Source organism: Aegilops tauschii, chromosome 5 (genome assembly GCF_002575655.3).
Source record: "Aegilops tauschii subsp. strangulata cultivar AL8/78 chromosome 5, Aet v6.0, whole genome shotgun sequence".
In the NCBI taxonomy this organism is placed as follows: Eukaryota; Viridiplantae; Streptophyta; class Magnoliopsida; order Poales; family Poaceae; genus Aegilops; species Aegilops tauschii.
The window spans coordinates 393323344-393349896 of NC_053039.3; the positions used below are offsets into that span (position 1 = coordinate 393323344).

Consider the following 26553-nt stretch of genomic DNA (forward strand, 5'->3'; position numbering starts at 1 on the left):
TGTCATGCTACAGTAATCCCCTATTAATGGTGCCATGTCATCATGTTACTGTTGCTAATATTCACTTGATCCAAATAACCATTCAAATTCAAATCCAATCTAAAACAAAAAATCATATTTGTCAGGCATGAAATCTAAAATGTTCATCATGTGGCAAATATTCTTTTGATAATAATGGTAGTGAACCAACATTTTTCCAAATTGTCTAAGTGCCCTAAACTAGTTAAAATAGTGGCTAAATCATTTATTTAAGTGCTTTTTAATTTATAAAAATACTAAACTACTTTATTTTTTGTGCCAAGTTAATTATAGCAGTGGCTTAAGTTAAAGTGGTATTTTCGGTGCAAGATTAGTTTTATAAAACTATTTTGCTTTCTGCAAATAAAAGAAAACAGAAAAGTTAAAAAAATGTGAAAGAAAAGAGAGGGAGAGAGAGAGCAACCCGAGTGGACCTAACCCACCTGGGCCGGCCCACCTAACCCACCCGAGCCAGCCCAGTTGCCCTCCCTCACACCGGTCTCTCCCCCCGCCCTGTTCCTCGGTCTCAGACCGCAACAGGGGCGTCGCCGCCGAACCCACCTCGCCGGCCACGCCGCTACAGGCGTCGCGGGGAGGATAAGGACGCCAACGTCGACCCCCTGCCCCCGAGAGATCTTTTCCCCCGTCCCCATGAGCTGTTGCTTGCCCTCTCCGCCTCTCCCTCTCCCCTCCAGATCCGCCTCGGCCGCGCCTCTCCGTCGCTGCTCACCGCGGCCACCGGCCGGCCTTTGCCTCGCCGACGTGCTCCCAGGCTCTTGCTCGACCTCCTCATCCTCCCCGCCGAGCCACACGGACCGGGACGGCCCCGCAGCACTGCGGCGACCTCTTCTTCCTCCTCTGCTCCGATGAACGCCGGCGTCGAATTCGGCCACCTCGCGCCTCCCCCGAGCCCACTGAGCACATCTGCAGGCTCACTATGAGCTACACTCCTCCCCCCCTCTCTTTTGCTCCCGTACGCGCCCGGAGTGGCTGGACCCGCCATGGCCGAGCCGAGCTCCGCCGTTGAGCTCATTGCCGTCGCCCTGATGCTCCTCGCGCCGCGCTAACACCACCACCGAGCTCCTGGAGCTCCTAGCTGCTCAACGTGCCCCTCCACCACCCTTGTCGTGCCCTGGACGCTCGAATCCATCGACGCCCGAACTCCGGCGCCGCTTCGGTCAGCGCTGCCGTGGCTCTAGGCCATCCCAGCACGCGGGACCGCCGGCGTTGGATGCATGCGGCTCCCCTCGTTCGAACGCGCGTCACGACGCTCGTTTTAACCGCCCCGTAGCGCCAACCCCATGCTCCGACCGGATGCATCTCCACGTAGCTCATCGCCGGCGTCGTTCCGGGGACCTTTTGGTCATTTGCTCGCGCCCATCTTGCTCGCACATGCACGTAGGCCTCGCCCCGCTCTCTGGATAGCCCGAACTCGCGCCGTACCACCATTGTCGTTGCTCGCTCGAAGCACCTCGCCGCCGCCGAGCTCGAAGCGCTCGCCCCCGTCCGTTCCAGCCACTCCGACCATCACCGTTCGACCCGCGACGCCGAGCCGCGTCGAACGCGCCCCGCCGCAACCCCGCAGACCCCCTGTGCGCGAAATCCGCGCCCCTCCCGAGCCGCGCCGCCGCGTTTGGCTCGCCGGAGTCAACTCCGGCGCGTCTTCGGCCGGTGTCCGACGTGGCGCCCAGGTGGCACCACCTGGGCCACTGACTGGTGGGCCCGGGGGCCCCCTTTGACCTGTTGACTTGGGTCAACTTGGGTCAACACTAACGTGGCCGCACCGAGTGCCACTGACATGTGGGCCCCGCGCTAATTAAACAGGTTTTATAAATAAATAAAACTTTAATTAATCTGTTAATTAGTTTTAATCACTAATTAGTCACTGACTAACGGGGCCCACACCCCTAACTAGGACTGTTAGTCAAATTAACCCACTGTTAACCCACAGAGGCTGACATGTGGGTCCCGGTGGCCCCACTGGTCAGGGTTGACCTGGTCAGCCACTCTGTTGACTGCTGACGTCATCTACACGTCATGCTGATGTCATTTTCCTTTTTTGTTAATTCTGTTGATTTAAATAATTTCAGAAAACTTTTAAAACTTTAGAAAATCGTAGATAATAAACCGTAGCTCGGATGAAAATGTTTTCTACATGAAAGTTGCTCAGAAAAATCCAACAAATCCGAATACGCGATCCGTTCATCTGTCACATGCCCCTAGCATGCTGAACATGGAACTTTCCCCCTCCGGTCATCTGTGTGACACAGGTCCGGAACCGGGAAAACATTCCCGGTTAAATTTCCCCCTTCACCTTTATCGCGTAGCCATACGTTAGGTCAGACACGGCACATCATATTGCCATGTTATGCTTTGTGGTGCTATGTTTGCTTTATATTTATTGTTTCTTCCCCCTCTTTTCTCCGGTAGACCCCGAGACCGATGCCGCCCCTGTGATCGACTATGTCACCGACGACTCTTCTTCCTTTGCAACAGAGCTTCCAGGCAAGCCCCCCCTTTGATCATCCCGATATCGCCCATTCCATTCCCTCATGCTTGCATTAGATTTTGCTACTGTAATTGATTGCTTCTATTCTGATGCATAGCCTGCTTTTGTAACCTGCTTATTGTTACCTACCTGCTTATCCTAAACTGCTTAGTATAGGTTGGTTAGTGATCCATCAGTGACCCCCACCTTGTCCTTGTTGCCCCTGCTTCATCATTGAAGACCCGATCAACGGGATCAAAGACCCGGCCCCGGCACCGCACATCACTTTCCTCTTAGTTGCTCGACACTACTGGGTTACTATTGAGTGCCGAGGGTGAGACCTCTACAGCACTTCTGATGTTAACCCTGTAGTGTAGCTATTCGGTCGTGGTCATCGAGGGTGATTCCGCCTTAACCACTTCCGATATGACTCTGTCGTGCAACCCCTCAAGTGTGAACCTTGGGGGTGGTTCCTCTTACGTTCACCTTGATGATTACATCGAGTGGAATCCGCCGGGGTGATTCCTCGGGTTTCCCCTTGATGTTTGGACACACAGTTACTATGGTTACTATGACTTTACACTGAACCATGTTACTAAAGACGGGTCGGCCCTGACGGGTACCCGCGTGAGCTTAATTGCGAGTGATGTGGAGACGGGTTGACCTGGAGGGTGCCTGTGAGATAATTACGAGGCGTGGCCGGGCATTCCTAGCCCTTGCCGCAAGTCCTCGAGACGGGGCAACGGGGTCACATCTTTCGTGAGTCTCTGCTTGTTACCGCGCGTTCCTAATCCACTACGATTTGGATATTTGATCCGAGGGGCCTCTGGCCTGATAGCACTAACCATCACGTGGGCATAGTATGGGCGTTCTGCGTCGTATGCATCAGCCGAAGCTTAATAGACGTCAGCGACTGAGCGGCGCGCGCCGGGTTGGACTGCGTAAGCACCTGCCTTGTTGAAGGAGGTAGCTAGGTCTGCTCACCGGCCGCGTACGCAATGTGCAGGAGTTCCCGGGGAGATGGCCCATGACCCCTGGGGGCATAGGTTTAGTCCGGTGTGCTAACCTCTCTATTAAGCCTAGGTCGGGTTGCGGCGTATTGTTTGGCCGAGGCCGGGCATGACCCAGGAAAGTGTGTCCGGCCGGAGTTAAGCGAGCGTGGTGGGTAAGTTGGTGCAGCCCTGCAGGGAAGAAAACATCTATCGATAGCCCGTCCTACAGTAACGGACACTTGGAGTTGTATCCCGATCGATACAACTAAAACTGGATACTCGTGATGAGAATTGGATTGTGATGAGAAATGGATAGTATGGCTCTGGGATTGCTTTCTGGCAGGGAGTCGAGAAAGGATCTCTGGCCGAGGTTGATAACACTACTACTACTTTACTTTATGCTACTCTACTCCCTCCTGTTGTTGCAAGATGATGGTTTCAAGAAGATGCTAGTCTTCGATAGGCTAGGCCTTCCCCTTCTCTTCTGGCATTCTGCAGTTCGGTCCACATATACTACCCTTTTCATTGACACCGATGCATATGTAGTGTAGATCCTTGCTTGCGAGTACTTTGGATGAGTACTCACGGTTGCTTTGCTCCCCCTTTTCCCCCTTTTTTCTTCTTTCCGGTTGATGCAACCAGATGTCGGAGCCCAGGAGCCAGATGCCACCGTCGATGCCTACTACCACGTGGAGACTGCCGACGACCAGGAGTAGTTAGGAGGTTCCCAGGCAGGAGGCCTTGCCTTTTCAATTGTTGCTACTTTTGTGCTAGCCTTCTTAAGGCAAACTTGTCTAACTTATGTCTGTACTCAGATATTGTTGCTTCCGCTGACTCTTGAGTATTCGAGCTTATGTATTCGAGCCCTCGAGGCCCCTGGCTTGTAATATAAATCTTGTATTATTTTATTTTGTGTCTAGAGTTGTGTTGTGATATCTTCCCGTGAGTCCTTGATCTTGATCGTACACATTTGCGTGTATGATTAGTGTATGATTGTATCGAGGGCGTCACATTCATCATGCCCATTGGTGCCTCTCCGATGATGCGTGAGTAGTTCTTTGTAGACCTACGAGTCCGTAGTTAGTAGCTAGATGGCTTCCTCTCTCTCGTTTGATTCTCAATACAATGGTCTCTTGGAGATCCATATGATGTAACTCTTTTTGCGGTGTGTTTTTTGGGATCCGATGAACTTTGAGTTCATGATCAGATCTTTTTTTTTATATCCATGAAAGTTATTTGAGTTTCTTTGATCTCTTATATGCATGATTGCTTATAGCCTCGTATTTCTTCTCCGATATTTGGGTTTTGTTTGGCCAACTTGATCTATTTATCTTGCAATGGGAAGATGTGCTTTGTAGTGGGTTCAATCTTACGGTGCTTGATCCCATGACAGAAAGGGAACCGACACGTATGTATTGTTGCTACTAAGGATAAAATGATGGGGTCTATCTCTACATAGATAGATCTTGTTTGCATCATGCCATCGTTCTTAAAGCATTACTCCGTTTCTCCATGAACTTAATACACTAGATGCATGCTGGATAACGGTCGATGTGTGGAGTAATAGTAGTAGATGCAGGCAGGAGTCGGTCTACTAATCTTGGACGTGATGCCTATATAATGATAATTGCTTGGATATCGTCATGATTATTTGAAGTTATATCAATTGCCCAACAGTAATTTGTTCACCCACCGTTTGCTATTTTTCTCGAGAGAAAGCCACTAGTGAAACCTACGGCCCCCGGGTCTCTTCTCATCATATTTGCCTTTGCGATCTATTTTTTCTTGCTTTTATTTTCATATCTATATTTCCAAAAACCCAAAAATACCTTGTTGCACTTTTTTGTTATTTATTTCATCTCGCATTCCCGCGAGATCTATTTATCCAAACTACTACAAAATTATCTATCCTTTTACCCGTGAGGGATTGACAACCCCTCTCTTACGTCGGGTTGTGAGTATTTGTTATTTGTGTGCAGGGGCTGTTTACGTCGTGTTGCTTGGTTCTCCTACTGGTTCGATAATCTTGGTTTCTTCACTAGGGGAAACACCTACCGTCGATGTGCTACATCATCCCTTCCTCTTTGGGGAAATACCGATGTAGTCCTAGCAGACATCATGTGGGTTGCCTGAGATCATCGCTCACGAAGTTGTATGAGTAACCGTCTGAAATATAAAAACCCAATAAGAAGGCTAATTAAACTATTATTTTTTAATCCATTTAGTAATCAAATTGACATTTCATATCAAACACACAATATATTTCATATTCATGTAACGGCAATTTGGATTTCATAATTAAATATATCATAGTACACCATCATATAGCTAGTTAAGCACTCAGTCACACCATATAGCTAGTTAAAACCCCATTACACAACGGCACCAAGTTTTAGATGCAACATCTAAAACATTTGGAAAGTAGCATCATAGACGGTAAATATATAGATGAATCTCATCTAGAAAAATGCTAAAGAGGATGGCTAATATTGAGCATTCAACGATGTTGAAGGTCCTTGCAACTCTAGGCCAGTGTACGTGGATGATTGTTTGCCCATCATTCGTCCTCTTGAGGAAGACTTCAATATTATATCATGGGTGTTGTATGAATACCTTCCTTGCCTCTGGACCATACAGGTGGTTTGAGAGGTAATCATCAGTGAACTACTTTGAAAATGATGAATACAAAGATATGCATAAATATCTTTTCTAAATTTTGAAATGGCGCATAGGAAAAAAACAAAGGTAAAAGAGTTAGTATCATCCTATATTTGACTTATGTCTTTTTCATTGTGTAGACAAAGATCTTGTTGTTTTCCATCGTTATTTTCTTTATCTAACAATATTTCTGAATTTCTTGACTTGACAAATATTCATGGACATCTCATTTCCCCGTATGCAAAAATGAGTCGAATAGTGGGTCTAAACCTCTAACATCAGGACCTATATATGCAAGACCAAATTATTAAAAATCTAAATATTATAATGATTCCTATAATTGCACAATAATGTGCAATTAGCTAAAGGACCATGTGCAAACCTCGATGGTAAACTTCACTATCTCCATTGTTACCCTGCAACATAAGGTAGATATTGATCAGGTTAAATGAGAGTTAGCATACTATCAATAAAATAGGTTAATGAAAAATAAACACATTGCAGACCCAATAGGTTAATTCGAGACACATGGAAAAGCTAGTAAACCAAACCAAACATGCTTGGTTTGAGAGGTAATCATCAGTGAACTACTTTGAAAAGGATGAACACAAAGATATGCATAAATATCTTTTCTAAATATTGAAATGGCGCATAGAAAAAAAACAAAGGTAAAAGAGTTAGTACCATCCTATATTTGACTGGCGTCTTTTTCATTTTGCAGACAAAGATCTTTTTGTTTTTCGTCGTTATTTTCTTTATCCTAAAAATATTTTTGAATTTCTTGATTTGGCTAATATTCATGGACATCTCATTTCCCCGTATGCAAAAATGAGTCGAACAGAGGGTCTAAACCTCTAACGGCAGGACCTATATATGCAAGACCAAATTATTAAAAATCTAAATATTATAATGCTTCCTATGATTGCACAATAATGTGCTATTAGCCAAAGGACCATGTGCAAACCTCGATGTTAAACTTCACTATCTCCATTGTTACCCTACAACATAAGGTAGATATTGATCAGGTTAAGTGAGAGTTAGCATACTATCAATAAAATAGGTTAATGAAAAATAGGCTTCGAGCTTTTTGGTAACTTGTTGCCAAAGGGGGAGAAAGTGTATAGATCATAGGCTTCGAGAGAGAGAGCTTTGCTTCGTTTTGCTATCTCTTTTGCTACTTGTTTGATACTTGTTTGTTTGCTTGCCTGGATGATACTCTATGTTTATGTGTGTGAGATACTTGTATGGTCATGTGTTTGATCATATCATACTTTAATGCTTGTGCTTGAATTATGCTATTATTTATCTCTCATGTATGATCATTCACTTTGCCTTGGTGATGAGTGCATATTTCATATTCTATCATTTTGAGCGCTCCACCAAGATATATGTGACATGGAAGAGTAACCCATGATCCTAATCGATTTTGCATTTGCATTCAAAAGCAAATTTTAAATAATGCACAAATTTAGGGGGAGCTCTTGCTTATCACATACTTCTCAAAGCGACGATGTATTACATTCTTATTATCATTTGTCGAAGCTTTGATCTATATGTTGTCATCAATTACCAAAAAGGGGGAGATTGAAAGTGCAACTATCCCTGGGTGGTTTTGGTAATTCCTAACAACATATAGCTCATTGAACTAATACTCTTTCAAGATGATCATTGCAGAAAGTTCAATGATTGGCATGGCATGGACTAGGAATGTGGACCCCTCAAAATTCTAAGGACACATATTGGCTCAAGCTCAAGACTCTACATTTTCATTTTAGTGATCCAAGATCACATTGAGTCCATAGGAAAAGCCAATACTATTAAAGGGGGATGAGGTGTTGCTTAATGGCTTGCTTGCTCAAAATGCTTAATGATATGCTCCAAAAGCCCTCAACCACTTTCTCATATCCACATATGTCCCAAACCAAAAGTCAAACTCGGCCCCACCTATTTGATCTATCCGGCGCCACCGAGTTCATTTGACATAGCCATAGCCAGAAACCCTAATCAGTTCGGTCTCACCGATAGGGATCTCGGTCTCACCGAGATGGGATTGCAAACTCTCTGTTTCCCTTCATAACGTTTCGGTCTAGCCGAGATGAGCGATCGGTCCCACCGAGTTCGCAATGCAAACTCTCTGTTTCTTTTTTGTAACGTTTCGGTCTCACCGAAATGAGCGAATCCTCCCACCAAGTTTGCCTGACCAACTCTCTGTTTGCCTATTACAGAAATCGGTCTCACCGAGTTCATGTGATTGGTCTCACCGAGATTACGTTATGCCCTAACCCTAATGAAATCGGTCCCATCGAGTTGACATGTCAGTCCCACCAAAAATCCTAACGTTCATTTTGAACTAAATCGGTCTGACCGAGTTTGAGTATTCGGTCCCACCGAGTTTGGTAAATTATGTGTAACGGTTAGATTTTGTGTGGAGGCTATATATACCCCTTCACCCATCCTCCATTCATGGAGAAAGCCATCAGAATGTGCCTACACTTCAAGCATTCATTTTCTGAGAGAGAACCACCTACTCATGTGTTGAGACCAAGATATTCCAATCCAACCATAAGAATCTTGATCTCTAGCCTTCCCCAAGTTGCTTTCCACTCAAATCATCTTTCCACCAAATCCAAATCTATGAGAGAGAGTTGAGTGTTGGGGAGACTATCATTTGAAGCACAAGAGCAAGGAGTTCATCATCAACACACCATTTATTACCTTTTGGAGAGTGGTGTCTCTTAGATTGGTTAGGTGTCACTTGGGAGCCTCCGTCAAGATTGTGGAGTTGAACCAAGGAGTTTGTACGGGCAAGGAGATCGCCTACTTCGTGAAGATCTACCCTAGTGAGGCAAGTCCTTCGTGGGCGATGGCCATGGTGGGATAGACAAGGTTGCTTCTTCATGGACCCTTCGTGGGTGGAGCCCTCCGTGGACTCGCGCAGCCGTTACCCTTCGTGGGTTGAAGTCTCCATCAACGTGGATGTACGATTGCACCACCTATCGGAACCACGCCAAAAATCTCCGTGTCTACATTGCGTTTGCTCCCTCCAAACTCCTCCCCTTTACCTTCATATGCAATGATTTACATTCCGCTGCTATACTCTTAGAATTGCATGTGTAGGTTGATTGCTTGACTTGTGATAAGTTGCTAAAATCTGCCAAGACTTAAAATTGGGAAAAGGCTAGATTTTTATTTTGTCAAGTAGTCTAATCACCCCCCCTCTAGACATACTTTCGATCCTACAATGTCATCTAGGTTACAATTAGATAAGGCATCATGAAACATCTGCATGCAGCTTTGCTCTCTATGCACACCTCCTTTATCATGAGAGAAGTGTATTTCATTAAAATCCCCAAACATAACCCAGGGATCATCAAGAGCCTGGTGTAATGTATGTAAGTACTCCCATGATTTGTGCTTATTCTCTCTAGTTGGCTCACCATAGAAGCCAGTACATCGCCATTTACGGCCATCATCAATAGTAACATCGATGAAGTTACGTGTGACACTAAGTTCTGACAGACATGTCGTCCCTCCACATCAAGGGTAAACCTCCCGCCCTACCATCACTCGGGTCAACCAGCCTCCTCTGGAACCCTAACTTTCTCATCAGCCGTTCTACTTGGATCAGACAGATGTGAGTCTGACAGAAAGAGCACATCCGGTTTATAACACATCTAGATCTCCAGAATGATCAAAATGCTCGGGCCTGACGCATCCCACGGAAATTCCGACCTAGGAGCTTCATTGGGCCTAGTGGTCCTCCACTTGGGAGACCGCCAATCTTGCCAGGTCCATCACCTCACCGCCATCAGTGTTATGTCTTTTACTTCCTTGCGAGTTCACACCCTCATCATTTCTGATACCAACTGACGAGGCACGACCTCGGATGTGCCACTGATTCGGCCCGATCTTTTACGATGCAACGAACTCCTCCAAAATTCACGATAAAATCTTCCAATTATGTGAACAGTACACGTAACCTGAAGATGGGGTGACGACCACCAACGGATAATCCGTCGACACACGAGAAACCTCCCGCCATAGTAGATGTAACCAGCCCGCAACCCGTCGGTGACGACGGACCTCGAACCAAGTGCAACTTTCAAATAGAAAATTCACACAAAATAAATATGAACGACACCCAAAGAGGGTCGCTTAATATCGATACACAATATTGTCTAAACTCTAAAAAAATAGCCTCCGTACAATGGACGAAGCCAGCCCGTTTTATAGGCGACACACCATGTCGTTTCAAACCGACTCATAAGCAAACAGGTAAGGAATCTGATACGGACTCTTCGCTCAACTAAGAAGATATTTTCCTAACTAATTATCCGGCCACCTTGATCACATAGCAACCGAATTAGACTTAGAACATGACACGTAACTAGTACTAGTTGTAGACCTGCCTGAGAAAGATGCCATGCATGTAGCTAGCGTTCGCACTATGGAAGGAAAAACATATCACGTAGCTAGTTGCTTGCTTATTTCTTGCCATAGATCAAAACACAACCTGTTCGGGGGAGTTCTGAAAGTTGGTCTGATCTCTTCTTGTGGTGGAGGCATCTGGAGCAACATAGAACCAACTAAAACTTGTCCCGTTGAAGCACCATGGTCCAAGTCTCTTTCCTTTTGTGTAGCATATGAAATAGCTTGAAATTTTTCCGTACGTGAAACAATAGCTTTGCCACTAATGGCCACATCAATTTCCCCCTAACTCCCTGATTCCCTGTTCACGGGATCCACCTCGTCAGCCCCTTTGCGTCCGTCAGTAACAGCTGACCAGCTCTGATGCCCTTCTGACTATTTTCATAATCTAGATGATGTTTTAGAGCCCCTGATAAGAGTGAAGAATTGTTATGGGGATTAACTGGGCTTGAGGCTATACTTTTTAGGTCGTCTTCCTCCTTGCATAGCTCACTAGTCTCATTCAATCCATGACCTCCCTAACGTACCCCACCTCTTGTAGCTGATCTACCCCCTATAGCACCCATACCATCAATACTCATTTTTTATGAACTCCTGTGCAATAAGCGTCGGGAGCTAGATAATATCCTTCTCTTCATGGACGCCGTTTCCGTGCTCCTTAGCCACATGTCCAACAAATCCACATACTCCGCAGAACACTGACATCTATTCATACTCAAAATCAAAGTACACTTTTTTTTGCTTCTCAGAGTTAAACTTGCATACCTGGTTAAAGGCTCGGTTGCATCCAAGGTAACGCGAACCCTAATACCCCTACCCTGACCTTTAGCTGATCTTTCATCTACCCGTTCCACCACCCCTGCTTTCTTTGCCAATTGTCATGCAATGCTCCCTGACCTCATCTTCCCCTTAAGCCCGATCACTCTTACCCACACCTGATAAGTGTATAGAGTTCCACTTCATTCACCTCAGACCATCCATCATATGGTGCAAGCAGCACCAGACAATTTCTAAATGTCCATGGTCCATCTTTCATCACACGCTCCCAGTCACCCAAACATGTCAATTGGACCGAAAAACAAGTTGTCCTCAATCGATCTGAACTCCACTTCTTGGCAAGGTTTCATGCAGATCTCGTGTTCCCATAGAAAGCTCCATGGCTCGTATACACCCTGGCTAAAACCATGAATTCAGCATCTTTTTCAAGTTCCTCCAGCACCACCTCCTCCTCCTCATCTTCCCTTAGATTTAGATGACGCAGCCTGTCGTTGAGCAAATCCGCCGGCAACGCTGCCGTACCAGCCTTCGAACTAGACTTTCTCCAACTTCTTCTTTGTCTGAACTCCCTCGCCGCTACCATCAACCCTAGACGCCGCCAAGTTCTCGCTCGCCATGGTTTCCGACTTATGTCCATTGACCCTTTGTCCCTCGAACAATACTCCCCTGGCCTAGATCGGACGAAGATCCACTCCAAACAGTGGAAGAAAGGAGTTTCTCGTAGGCGATCGCCTACGAGACCTTTTAGGGTACTCGACGTGCAGCTAACCCCAACTTTGACATCTTTATTGAGTTTACATAAACATATTTGTTATCTTGATTGAATTTGCGTGTACGTGAGCATCTTACTTTGTATGTACTGTGTTATGTTAAAGAAAAATGATGATAAGCAAATGTGATTTGTGAATGCGGAGGCGAGCCGCAGACCCGTTCCCCGCGGCCAAGGCCAACCCCGACCGCAGAGTTTACCGGCCGGCCACCGCCACGCAATCACCACCCGAGCGGCGAGGCAACTCCCCGGCATCCAAAGATAAATATTTTTTGGGGCTATTCCACCCGCGTCCTCCTCTGCCTCTCCGCACCTCTCGCCGCTCCGCGCCTCCTCCTCCTCCCTCCTCCCCCCCCCACTCGCGGTCGCCTCTCCCGATAGATCTGGTGCCAGGGTTCGCGGCGCCGGCGGACGTGCGGGGGGAGGGGTCGACGCGTGCCTGGTAGGCGGAGGGGAGGATGGGGAATCCGCGTGGCGGCCTCGACGAGCAGATCGAGCAGCTCCTGCAGTGCAAGCCACTCGTCGAGCCCGAGGTGCCGCTCGTGTCTCCTCCTCCTCCTCCCCGTTGTCCCGAGTCCTGGGTGCTTGATTTTGCGTGTTTCTTGGGCGGGTCGGGGTGGTTTCTGGCGGATCGGCGGCCGGCAGGCCGGATGGATCGGTTGCCCGCCTCTCTTAATATAATTGAAAAGAATGAACCTTTGGCGCTGTACGAGGTTGCTAGCGATTGAATGTTTGAGCTGGCGCCTTTCATTCCGTGCGGGAATTGTTTGGTTTGCTACCGATTTTGATGCACTAGAGAATTCTGAATGATTGCTCTCGCAATAGTGTAATAATGTTGTGCAGTGTTTGTAGGAATTCTTCTAAGATTAGCGTAAGAGACATGCATAAGGGAGAGGTTCTTATATAGAGCTGGTCTTGACCTGCATTTTGGGTCCTGACCAATTGGACCAAAATGCGTACGAACTAATTTTATGTTATTGTCGGTGCTTAGAAGAATTAATTTGCTATCAGGTTGCTTGGTAATGAGTTATCATCACCTTATAAACATTTCTTTTGCAGTTGAAAGCACTGTGTGAGAAAGCTAAAGAGATTTTGATGGAGGAGAGCAATGTTCAGGTATATCATCATGCGTTCTACATTAATTAAATCGGCAGGAAAATCTTCTGAACTTCATTGTATCATCAGTCTGCATTTTTCTTGTTCTTACATGATTTTTTCTTTGGGGGGAACTAAAATGGAAGCTGTAGTGTCAATAAAATGTTCAGGGACTATGGTGGATGTTTGCGGCCCTAATTTGAACTTCTCATCAAGGTTCTAGTCAAATGGAAGTTGCACTATTGTCAAAAGTGTATTTTATTTTGCAGTGTCGTAAATGCAGTTTGGTATTGCTTGAAATTTAGAAAGTTTATTCATGATACAAATCTAGAATTTTATTATTATTTTCTTAGTGGATACCAGGGTTTCAAGGCATGAATATCTGAGCTTTCAATTATAGATCGCCATGCGACTACATATCAAAATTTGTTTTTTTGGCTGTTCTGTAATTTCTAGTTGATCTTTGCCATTGCATTAAAATTCAAACTTACTTTCAGCCTGTGAGAAGCCCTGTCACGATATGTGGTGATATTCATGGTCAGTTTCATGATCTTGCGGAATTATTCAGAATTGGTGGGAAGGTAAATCTTTTACACCCCTTTTCTTTCCCTTTTGTTTTCACGATTCCTACTGTATTTTGATGTACTTCACCCTGACTTGGTGGATTCTTATGTCAGCTTGTTTTTTGTGTTGTTCTTATAACCAGTGTCCTGATACAAACTACCTATTTATGGGAGATTATGTGGACCGTGGTTACTATTCTGTTGAAACTGTATCGGTAGGACTACTAACCAGCACAATTTTCTTTAGTAGTTATTTATATAGCTATCGTGCTAAGTTTTTTTTTTGAAATTAAACAGCTTCTGGTAGCTTTGAAAGTTCGTTATCCGCATCGGCTTACAATTCTTAGAGGAAACCACGAGAGCCGGCAGGTAGCTTTTTATAAGAAACAAACTATGTGTATTCACATTCAGTGATCACTATTGAACACTGAACTGCAACCATTCTGCAGATCACTCAAGTTTATGGATTTTATGATGAGTGCCTACGGAAGTAAGTAACATTCATCCTATGCTTATTTTAAGTGATGAAAGCAGCGCAATGGTTTTTGTATTATGCTATATCGATATCTGTAGTCTGTCTATTCAGGATAATTTTGCAATTTCGTACATAAGGATTGATAGATGTAATTTACATAACATGGCAAAGAATCCATATTTAGCACTTTACTGTTAAAAACCAAACCACTATACTTTGCTGCTTTTGTTATACTGTTATAATTAAGATCTTAACTACAGTAGTAAGATATGCATATTTTGCATGGCAAATGAATGGGATGCCTTGTGCTTCTTGAGGCGGTTGAGGCCTAATGTGCCTCTAATGTAACAAGATGGTATAGATTAAAGGGCCTGTTTCGTTGGTGACTAATTTTGTCACACTTGCCTTACCTTAGGTGCTCAAATTCTTAGCCACACTTTGGCTTGCCTAAGGCAATCTTGCCACGCTGTATGTGTGTGACATGTGGGGCTTATTTCTCACAAAAAGAATCTTGCCTTAGGTGTGGCTAGAACCAAACACCCAACTAACTTGGTCAAACTTGCCTAGATGTGGCAAGGTGTGGCCAGGAACCAAACAACCCCTAAGATGCCCACTTGTAAATTGTTACAATTAACAAAAGCTCTCTCAACACTTTATGATTTTGAAAGGCCATGCCCAAAGATAATAGGCGTTTTCTTAAAATAGCATTGCGAAGAATTCAGTTAGGTTCTTTATTGTCAAATGACCAAAATGCTGTTACTGCTTGTGTTATTAACTTAGTATTAAGATCTAATATAGTAATATATGCACATGCATGGAAAATGAATTATGCATTGGCTTCTGTTGAGACGACGGGGCCTAATTTTACCAAATGCAACAAAACTGTATGGATTTTAAGATGACCATATGCTCTGATTTCAAGCCTGTCAACCCAGCATTGGTATTCAAGCCTCCCGGTTGGGTGCATACTTCTGATTTTTAGTTTAAAGTACTGTCTGATGTCCTATATTAAGGATAGCCATTTCATAGAAGCTGGTGAACATATGACACACATCATCGTTTGGTTCTTCTCCAAATAGCCATTCAAGCTTTTTCATTGAGGTCATACCATGCTGAACTGCTCATGTTCCGCATTGTTGTTGTTGTGATCTGGCTTGGCAATTGTTGTATAAAGCTTATCGGCTTATGACGTCAATGTATCAATGAGTTGGTTGGTTTGTAGTTCATAGGCACTTTGCAGCAATTGGATCGTACTCACATCCGAACTATTTAACCTTTTTGTTGCAGGTATGGGAGTGCTAATGTATGGAAAACCTTCACGGATCTTTTTGACTATTTACCGTTGACAGCATTGGTTGGTATCAGTTCAATTTTATTTTGTCTGCTCTTATATCAAGTTTATTTTCATTTTGTCCCCATTTACTTGTTTGTTCTGTTGTAGTTATATCAAAGGCTTTGTCTGTTTGGGCATGATTTGCATATTTATTATCTGTAGTGCTATAGTTTCAGTGATTTATCAAATAAATTTTCTGCAACCTGGTTTTGTGTGAGGTCCACTGAAATAATTCCAGAGTGTAGTTGATGTTTATTTCTTTTAAGAATGCATAGTTTCTGGTTTTACTTTATCACAACCATGACCATGGTTTTCATTGCAAATAAAGTTGACATTTGTCATTCTTGTAATATATTAATCACTAGCCAAGTTTGTATAAGATAGGGAACACATAGGATGCAGTGTGTATGGTGGAATGAAAACTACTTATTTCTATTTTTGGGATGCCCAGCCTTTAAAATTTAAGCTTGGTTACCGTAGCTTAGAAATCTTGCCAATGTGTTGTCATCCATCATGCATTGCTTTCTTAGGGAATTCAACTTTGGGGGGAACTAAACTAATCTATGTAGTGATGTTTCTTACAGCATTCCTCCTGTTAAAGTTAGTCTGTGTTTGTACTGTATGATTGTATCTGTTCATTAGAATGAGGTTTTGGTTTGTTAACAGTTGATAAAATCATGCAATTTTCGGTTCTGGAGTTAATGATTGAAAAGCATGCTCATTTTGTTGGTCTTGCTGAGATTTTGGATTGATAAGCATACAAATACTGTTTCAATTTCTTGATTTTTGTTTTGCTCTTTGCTAAATTCAACATCTTGTATTGCTATTGCTAGGTTGAGTCGGAAATATTTTGCCTGCATGGTGGACTATCACCATCCATCGAGACACTTGATAATGTCCGTAGCTTTGACCGTATCCAAGAAGTCCCTCACGAAGGGCCAATGTGTGACCTTCTATGGTCTGATCCTGATGATCGATGTGGTTGGGGCATTTCACCGCGTGGTGCCGGATACACATTTGGCCAGGTTTAGCTTATTATACATTATTTATATCCGCTCTTTTGTTTCCTTTGCTTGAGCTGATGTATGGCCTTTTTTTTTCTTCCTTCTTCCAGGATATTTCAGAACAGTTTAACCATACCAATAGCCTTAAGCTAATAGCAAGAGCTCATCAGTTAGTTATGGAGGGATTCAACTGGGCACATGTACATCTCATTCTCAGCTATGCTTTCAACTGTGACCTGTTTTGCTTTCAGATTTCCTAATGCCTTTCTTGACTGAAACAGGAGCAAAAGGTTGTGACAATATTTAGTGCACCTAACTACTGTTACCGTTGCGGTAACATGGCCTCGATCTTGGAGGTGGATGACTGCAGGGAGCATACTTTCATCCAGGTAATTCGATTCTCTGTCCATCGCTCAGTTCTCTTGCTGTCACCCTGTGATCTGTCCGTATTCTTGACATGGCGTCACGCTTTTGTGATCTTGTGCACTTGCAGTTTGAGCCTGCCCCAAGGAGAGGGGAGCCTGACGTGACCCGAAGGACGCCCGACTATTTCTTGTAAATGTAGCCTAGGCCATTCCTTTTTGTTTTTATTTTACGGGATAGCTTAGGTTATTCCGACAGCAAACAAAAAAAAAGCGCGTGATAGCTAGATGCGCCGTGTTGTCGTGCGGTCATAATTTTTTGTTGTTCTGGGTCTCGCTCCGTTTTGATTCACTCCTTTTGTTGTAATCTGTCTGCTCATGCTGGGCTCAGGGGTGTGAATGTGATGGATGATGCTGGTAAATCAAAGGCCTCGCGTGGTAGTAATTTTGTTGGCTCTCAAGTTGGCTGTGTAGTGTAACATGAGACGATGGGCATTGTAATAACTTGTGCAGCAGTTGTGGTTAACATTGTGCACAAATTAAACGAGTTTGGATCTCATGGCAGGGAAGCTAGGATCAATCTCTACCGAACCGGCATGGATTTCGTCAGCTTGTACAGATTGAAGCCTGTTGTGAAATACTAGCATGTATTTGAAGCCTTGTTACAGATCTGTCGTTGGTTTCTTTTCTATGAATTTGAAGCCTGTGCATCATCCGCCGGCTGGTCGTCTTATCCGGAACGACGCTGCCGCCGCCATGGTCCCTGGCTGGCCTTTGATGCCGTCGGAACGACGACGACTAGCGAGGATATACTGTAGTACTAGTATGTAGGACCAGAACAGGCAAGGCAGGGAATGCGCCCTGTGGCGCAGTGCGGGGCGCCACGGTCCATCACCTCCCCCTGACGAGACCCTGTGACCGTGAGTGACGATGCGGATCGACAAGCCTTGCGAACCAACGATGTCGACCATGCCACCATTCCATTCACAGGGAAGACACTGACAGCGCAAAGTGTTACGAGCACAGTTACCACAGAGAATACAAAGCCGATGAGAACCTTCAACGAACGTCCCTCTCGCACAGAGAGTTCTGATCTACGATGAGAATATATCAGTGGATTGTTGGAGCGCAAAACTATCCATCGATCTACAGTGGAGTTTTATTTCATCCAACGGGGACGGGCATGGGCTCAACCTCCGGTACCACTGTAGCTTATCCCTTTGGGCCACTATGGAAACCATGTCACTTGATAAGATCACCTGCACTTTGAGACTGTACTTTTACGCCTGGCCGTTCTTCTATCATCGAAAGACATGCAGCATTGGTGGTGCTCGCCATTCCCCTGATAGGTGGAACAATGGGTTCCACAAGCGCCAAGATTCTCTGCCTCCAGCGGCTCCGGTAAAAAGGCCACCCCTTTCCACCGCGATCAGCAAAGGCTACAAGCTGCATCACTCTCCTCTTCTCTCCCGGCCGGCGCCGCGTCATCGTTGGCAAAGGGCGGGCCAGGAATCCGCACAACTAATTAAATCCGCCGTACATGTGCACTGTGCCCGTGCCCAGCTGCTTTCTGCACACCACATTCAGTAGCGTCGTCGTTTGTTAATTGATGGAGTAATTAACTAGTACTAGTACCGGTAGATGGCGGTGTCGCCCTCGCTAGCTAACCAATAGGCTCGACAGGCTTAGGGAGCAAGCCTGCGTACTGACAGCATGATTAGTAATTACTACGTACCTTGATATGCGTCCATCCGCATGAATCTGTTGATCAATGGACCGGTGACATGGACAGGATTTGCCGATTTGAGTCAACCCGCATTGTACTCGAAAGGAACTCGCACATTGATAGTACTCCCTTCATCTGGAAATACTTGTCGGAAAAATGGATGTACCTATATATTTTAGTTCTAGATAGATCTATTTTTGTCTATTTTGGCGACAAGTAATTTCGGGTGGAGGAATTATATGTTAGGTTGGTTGGGTGAGAACGAGGTACCGCATATGCTCGAAAGGAACTTGCACCTGCTGTGCCGTTCAAAGGTTAGTAGGAGGACAAGTATATGCATGACCATGCAGCTTCAATCAACCGCCCTGGTGTTGGGTAGGGTCGCTAAGCTACGTACGTAGCCGTCGGAATATCGGACGCAAATCGACACTTGAACCACTGCCCTAACTAACTAGGACGCATCCATCCACCCATGCAGAACGATGGTAACCTTGCAGCTAATGTTTGTTAATTTCTGGCTATAGTGATGATTAGGTTATAAATAAACAAAACAAGCTGCAGCGAACGAGCGCGGGCTCGCTTATCGTACTAGAACTGTGATCGAATCATTGCCGACACGATTTCCACGGACAAGATCATATGAAAGTGAAAGCTTGATGTCTCGTGTCCCTCTCGTTGTCCGTATCTTTGTTTTTCTTTCTTCTTTTGACAATCTTGATGCACGCATCCATCGACCCTTTTCATTTACGTTCATGGACACAAAGATTAACTAGTTTAGAGCATCTCCAGCCGCGCCTGCAACAGGCCCACCGGCCATTTTTTCGGCGTCGGCGTAGAAAAAAAGTCTCAGTCGCGCCCCCGCCCGGCGGCCGCAGGCCGAACCCGGCGCACTGAGGGGCGATCGGGGGCTCCGGCGCAAGGGAAAAGCGCGGCTGGCCCACACCGTCAGGTGAAAAGTCAAGATTTTCTTCCCCGACTCGCCTCCCACCCCCTGCGCCCTCGGCCGCCACTAGCTATATCCCGGCGCCGCCCGCCGCCCTTCACCGCTAGATAGCCATTCCCCGCCGGAAAAGTAGCAGAGGTTCGCCGCGGCAGCCCCTCCAACAGCAGCTGGGCGTTTCCGGCCGCCGTTTTCGGCCGCGGAGGGGCAGTTTGCGGCGGGTGCATGCCCACCAGGCGCAAAGTGTTCGGCGATTTGCCTGCCTCGGCGATGGACTCGGATGACGAGGAAGCGCTCGCCGTGCTGCTGGAGGAGGAAGCCGAGGCCGACGTCCAGGAAGAAGAGCATCTCATGGTGCTCGCCGCCCTCGCCCAGCTGCTGGCGAGCAATGAAAAGCCGCGCCGAGGTGGCTCGGCGCCGGGGCAGGTGAAAGCAAAGAACCGGCATCGTCTCGAAGGCTACTGCATGCTCTACTCCGACTACTTCGCCGATGCTCCACTTCACAGCGACAAAATATTTCGGCGCCGTTATTGGATGAGCCGAAAGCTCTTCCTCAGGATTGTGAATTCCATCCGGGAGTTCGACAACTACTTCAAGTGCAAGGTGGATTGCACCGGCAAACTTGGATTCACCTCGATCTAGAAGTGCACGACAGCAATGAGGATGCTTGCATACGGAGCTCCCGGTGATTCACTCGGCGACTATGGGCGCATGGCCGAGTCCACCAGCATAGAGTGTTTCTACAAGTTCTGTCGGGCAGTGGTGGCAGTGTTTGGACCGCAATACTTGAGAACACTCAATGCGGAAGACACTGCTCGGATCCTAGCACAGAATGCAGCAAGAGGATTTCCTGGGATGCTTGGAAGCATCGACTGCATGCATTGGAAATGGAAGAATTGTCCATTTGCTTGGTAGGGGATGTACAAAGGCGCCAAAGGCGGTTGCAGTGTGGTACTTGAGGCGGTAGCCACACAGGACCTCTGGATTTGGCACTTCTTCTTTGGTATGCCAGGAACTCACAATGACATCAACGTGCTGCAGTGCTCTCCTATCTTTGCCAAGCTTGTTGAAGGTCATTCTCCTCCGGTGAACTTCGAGATCAATGGGCGGCACTACAACAAGGGGTACTATCTAGCTGATGGCATCTATCCGAGATGGTCGACATTTGTGAAGACGATCTCAAACCCTGTGCCAGGAGGCAAGAACGCCTGGTTTGCGAAGATTCAGGAGGCTTGCAGGAAGGATGTCGAGCGGGCATTTGGTGTGCTCCAATCTCGATTTGCTGTTGTCCGGTACCCCGCTCAGACCTGGTCGAAAGATCAAATGTGGGAGATCATGACTTGCTGTGTCATCTTGCACAACATGATCATCGAGAGCGAGCAAGAAGACCCAGTGTTTGACACTGAACCATACTACAGGCAGGGTCCTCTAGCCGAAGTTGATCACCAGCTACCGGCAACCTGGACTGCCTACCTCAGTATGCGTCAGGAGATCCGAGACCCACAGGTGCATCATCAGCTGCAGCATTTTTTTGATCTGGTGGAGCACCTATGAAGGCTCAAGGGCGACGCCGGGCGCGACGTGTGTTGAAATATGAGTTTTTATTTGTTGAACTATATAATTTGTATTGAATTATTTGTTATTGTACTATTTTGTTGAAGTATTTGATTTTTCTGTGATGAAATATATGATAAAAAATATTTATGTTGATAATTGAACGCCGAGCCACGGCGAACCATGCCGAATATGGGCCTATTCTCGTCCATATGGGCCCTTTATTCGCCGAAAGGTGGCTGAAAAGTGGACCAATATCGACGCCTGGGAACGAGCTGGGGCGACGACTAGGCGCAAAACTGCCCCAGCGCCGATTGTATCGCTGGCTCGCCCTAGGGGCGATTTTTATGCGTCCTAGGGGGCCAACGGCCGGAGACGCTCTTAGTCATGGGGAATATGCCTGAGGTAGATCGATCGATCGGTCACGGGTAAGCACAGTTAATGGGATGGAATTGAATGGGGATCCGATCGATCAATCGATTGAGCAATCAGGTCAGTGGTGTTTGCATGGAGCGCATTTCCGGGCGGGTCCATGCCATGGTGGCAGCGCTTGTCTCTTCCTCGGAACAGGAAACACCACCGTACCGCTAGCAGCAAGAACGATAAATGTGCCCCTAATGCATGCATGTGGCAGTCCTGCTACTACTTTGGTCTTGTGTAGTATCATCTAAACAAAAGCTGAGTGGTGATGTTAGAACATCTACAGCCGGACACCTTAAACATCACTTAAACGTGCCACTGGCGGGTCAATTTTTTTTTTTTCCAACCCATCCGAGCCTCTCAAACCGGCCTCAAACTCCTAGCCTGACCGGCACCCCTCATATACAGTTCAAATTTGGGATGGATATCGGGAGGCCCAGACGCGACCGCCACGTCAGACTAACTCCCTGGTCCCACACGAAAACAATCTGAAACCCGACGGTTCAAAACTCGTCTCTTCTGTCGGACCGATAGTGCAGCGTAGTGCCCTAGTCCGGCTATTTAAGCAGACCACCGGCACCGAAACCCTACCGTCCACATTTCCTCCCCTCCCATCACTTCCGCCGTCGCCCAACTTGAGGGTTCGGTTGGTGGTCCTATAGTATCGATCGAATGCCGGCGGGCGGGTGCGATGAAACTTCCTCGAGATTTGCCAAATCCACGATGCTGCTTCAGTGCTGCCGGGATACACAGACAATGGACCTGATACTGATAGCAAGCAGATCCTGTGCGTAGCAGCAGGCACAGTGTAGCAAGATGGGTCCCGGCCTTGGATCCGGCACCGACACGCGACACACGGCCGCACGCACAGGTGACCCAGGTGGCGCAGCATATGCAGCCAGCCACACGTGTTCCAACTCGTCCATCGCACCCGACTCCCGGCTGCACAACTCGGCCGGTCGATCCATGCATACATATTGATTGGCGGATTTCCCGTCCGCATCACACGTCCATGTCGTCGCAGCGTGTCACATCATTGAGCATGATCACAGTTCACAGATATTAACTGATGAACTGTACACATCAACGAGCCTTTTCTAAAAACACATCAACGAGCCGTCATATGGACTAGTGTAGTAGCATCGGTTGGTGGGTGGCGGATGGATGGCTGGTCCCGCGAGCAGATCGAACGGCTCCCACGCGAGACCACGCACCAGGCGGGGTCGACGGAGTACGTATTACATGCCCACACTCGTAACTAGTAGTAGCTAGCTCGCTGTAGGTGCATGCATGCACGCACGCACGCACGCCAAGAGCAACGCCGACGCGCAGATTGCATGCAGCGGCGCGGCGGTAGGCTCGAGCTCGATCGACCGGGCGCGACTCGAGCACAATCGGGCAGGCAGCCACCAGGCAGCGGCTCCCGTCGCCGCCGTACTCTTGCCCGATCGGAATTTACATGCTGGCCCCTGTGGGTAGGGCTGTGGTCACATCGGAATCTGGACAGTGACGCGTCGCCCGTCCCGGTCCGCACTGATAGGCAAGCTAAATGCCAGGAACGATCACGCCGGCTTGGCATGGAGCACGAAACGGGTACGGTGACAAGGACGGTGGAACCAAAGATCGCTGGGGTTCACGCTCCGCCGGAGGCAGCGAGTCACGGGGCGAGCCTGCGTGGCGCTGCGCAATCTTGGTTGGATCATGTGTCGGTACAGTACAAAGGCATCATCCAGGCGAATCGGCTTGACCTTCAACTACGCATGCAGGGCTCACTGGACGCAACGCCAGCGTGTTTGCTTGCATTCCACAGAAAGGCGCAGCCCGGCGTCTTCCACCCCCCTCCCCGCACTCATCATAGCATCAAGGGAGGAATCTACGTCTCCTCCATCCAAGAAAAGGAAAGAAAATCCAGTGCGGGAAGAGAAGAGAAGTATTCTTGGGAGTGGTGGATAGTGGATGGCCAAGAATCCAAAAAAGGTGAAACGACCAATCCATATGGGGTCGGTGACGGCCGGTAGATGAAAAATCTGAATAACTATCCAGTTCTGGGGTGGCGACGGAACAATGGAAAAGGTGGTGGATAGGTGGCGCCGGTCGGATCACGCTACGTTTCCACAAGAAAAACAAGGCCTTCCTCTCTCGCGGCCTTCCTTGCTCAGTGTGAGGGATTTGATGCTCGTATCTTCTTCATCAGAGACGAATTAAACTTCTTTATTAGCTAGCGCAGTGTGAGGGATTTGATGCTCCTCCTTCCTCTCTCGCGGCCTTCCTTGCTCTCTACTCACCGGGTGAGCGAGCTGTCGATACACGGCTACGGATTGTAGCCTTTCCTCCCGCTTTACCTAAAGAATTACTTAAGCGCCGCCGGACAGAGCGACAGAGAGATGCCATTGTTCGATTCTCTCGACCTCCTTTCTCCTTCGCCCCGCGCCTTTTTCTGTCCGTCTTTTCCTTCCTTCGCCACATTCCCTTCTCTCTGCCTTCCTCGCCTCGTGCCTATCTTCTCCGCTTATTACTACCGCCGGCAGCCGGCAGGGAAGCTTGGTTAATTATTACTCATCTTCTCCGTGATCCGTAGCCGCCTTCTCTCTGCCCCTGTCCTCCATTCTTCTTGCCTACGTCTTCATGTCGTCGATATCCAAGAAAAGCTTCTGCGCAAGCGCGGTTCTTTTCCAAAGTGCGGCCGCCGCCGGCGACCGGCCGGGGGAAGCTGAGGCACACGCAGACCACAACTTTTATTGCTCCACTCATGGACGGCTGACCCTGCAACGCCGTAACAGCAGCTCGAGGTGAGGGGATCCCCTGCCCTGCTGCCAGATTCCTCCCTCCGTCTGGACGAATTCATGGTCGCCGGAGTGAGTGACTGGAATTGCTTGCGTTGAGAAATGGGAATAATCACGTGCAGGTGACGAGGGGTATATTATGTGCTTGGTGCATATGACGGCGTTCTTGGGATGGATTGGCTCTCGCAATTCAGTCCTGGCAAGAGAAGCATGTCACATTTGTCCATGAAGGCGAGCAAGTGACGCTGCAAGGAGTTCGACCCAAAGCAACTCCCACTTGCAAGCAATTGAACCTGAAGAACGCTGCAAGCTCATTTCAGGCAATGACGTGTGGACTATGGTGGGCGCCCAACAAAGTGAGCCAGCATGCAAAACGGAAACACTGTTCTCCCCTGACACCAATCAGCACTTTTGCGCCACTATGGAAACAAAGACATTTGACAGACGACCTGCATTTGGAGAGTCTGGTCCTTTGACGCCTGTCCGTTCTAAGCCATGAGAGCAACTCCAACAGGGCGACCCAAACGGACACGCGCATTGTCTGCTTTTCGTCCGTTTGGATCGGCCAGGCGGACGTGCGCGTCCGCATTCTCAAATGGGTTGGCTTGACCGCCCAACAGGAGGCGCACCCAAATGTGCCGACGTGGAGAAAAAAGAATAACTCGCAGAAATAAACACAATTAAACGCAAGTGGCCGGTCAACCGCCGACCAAAGTCCACTTAAACCTAATTAAACATTAATTAAAACATAAAAAAGTCTACGCCCGCACGTTGCCCTAGACGTCGTTGGCCTTGCCCTTGCCCTTGACGTCGACGTCGCCATCGCCATCGCCGCCGGTGAGGTCGATGAAGACGGGAGCAGGGCCAGCCCACCCGAACGCCGCCTGGTACGCTGCCAGGGCAGCCTCCTCCGGCGTCTGCTGGGCTGGCGGCATTGCGGCTCGCCGCGCGCTGATAGCCCATAAGTATAGGGGATCGCAACAGTTTTTGAGGATAGAGTATTCAACCCAAATTTATAGATTCGACACAAAGGGAGCCAAAGAATATTTGAAGGTATTAGCAGCTGAGTTGTCAATTCAACCACACCTGAAGATTAATTATCTGCAGCAAAGTGATCAGTAGCAAAGTAGTTTGATAGTTTTGATAGTAGTGACAACAGCAACGGTAATTGTAGGGGATATAACTATTGTATATGACCCGCCCAGGAGGGGCTGGGTTATCCCAATGACGGTTCATCTAAATAAAGCCCATGAATATGTTGAAGATGGCGGTTCATGAAGTAGACTTGCTAAAGGGCCCAAAACCCAAAGGCGGTTTAAGGCCCGTAAGTGTAAACCGCCATGTATATATGACTTGTATTGTAAGGCATGTAAGATAAGTCATCGGGCCGGACACATTTGTATGAGCCGGCCGGGACTCTGTAAGCCGCGGGGCGTTAACCCGTGTATATAAGGGGACGACCCGGCAGTGGCTTAGGGCAAAAACAACAAATCGAAAGCCAGGCCAAGCGTATTTGCTCCCTGGTAATCGAAACCCTAGCAATTCCACCTCAAACTGGATTAGGCTTTTACCTTCACTGCAAGGGGCCGAACCAGTATAAACTCCTCGTGTCCTTTGTCCCGTTTTAACCCCTTTAAGCTAACCTCGTCGCAATGGCTCCACAACTAAGTCCTTCCACTAGGACATCTGCCGTGACAATTCCACGACAGTTGGCGCCCACCATGGAGCCAGCGCACGGTGGTTTAGAGTTCTTACAGGGTAGCTTTGAAGGGATCAAGGGATACGCTGCGGGCCGGATGACCAAGAGTCGTTGCGGCAAGCTCTACATCGACGACGCAGGCTGGGGCCCCGAGGCTGGCTCAATTGAGTACGGGTACCGGGTCCCCTTCGGCGGAATCCACGTCTTCATCGGCAAGATCGGTGAACCGGCCCTGAGCCGGACATCTGCACCGACATCATCGAGACGGCTCAGCGTGCACGACCCGCCCGGGTTCAACCCGCCGTGAAGCGTGCCTTTGTTGGATTTATCCATGGGGCTGAATTGGAAGGCTCTGTGTCTGGCGGTGAGACGGCCATCTACTCTGATGGTGAATCGTCCACGGGCGAGACCAACTCAATGTATCAACTACAAGACGGACGGCTTGGGGGCTCTTCCGACTGTGACAGTA

General features: G+C 47.4%; 1 protein-coding gene across 1 annotated transcript; it reads left to right on the plus strand.

Annotated features, from left to right (window-relative positions):
* Positions 1-12339: 12339 nt before the first annotated feature.
* On the plus strand, positions 12340-17627 carry LOC109771400 (serine/threonine-protein phosphatase PP2A-2 catalytic subunit). Its single transcript, XM_020330090.4, has 11 exons — positions 12340-12663; positions 13190-13246; positions 13723-13806; positions 13932-14003; positions 14086-14157; positions 14238-14278; positions 15551-15617; positions 16430-16621; positions 16711-16800; positions 16882-16989; positions 17094-17627. Exons 1-11 carry the CDS (start codon positions 12589-12591, stop codon positions 17157-17159), a joined length of 924 nt encoding a protein of 307 aa, XP_020185679.1. The 5' UTR covers positions 12340-12588; the 3' UTR covers positions 17160-17627.
* The last annotated feature ends 8926 nt before the right edge of the window (positions 17628-26553 follow it).

Bases quoted from the DNA above. Each gene is read 5' to 3' on its own strand.
- LOC109771400 (XM_020330090.4), top strand. From the start codon at position 12,589: ATGGGGAATCCGCGTGGCGGCCTCGACGAGCAGATCGAGCAGCTCCTG. The intron at 12,664-13,189 runs GTGCCGCTCGTG...TTTCTTTTGCAG, and splicing joins AGCCACTCGTCGAGCCCGAG to TTGAAAGCACTGTGTGAGAA. The intron at 13,247-13,722 runs GTATATCATCAT...ACTTACTTTCAG, and splicing joins TGGAGGAGAGCAATGTTCAG to CCTGTGAGAAGCCCTGTCAC.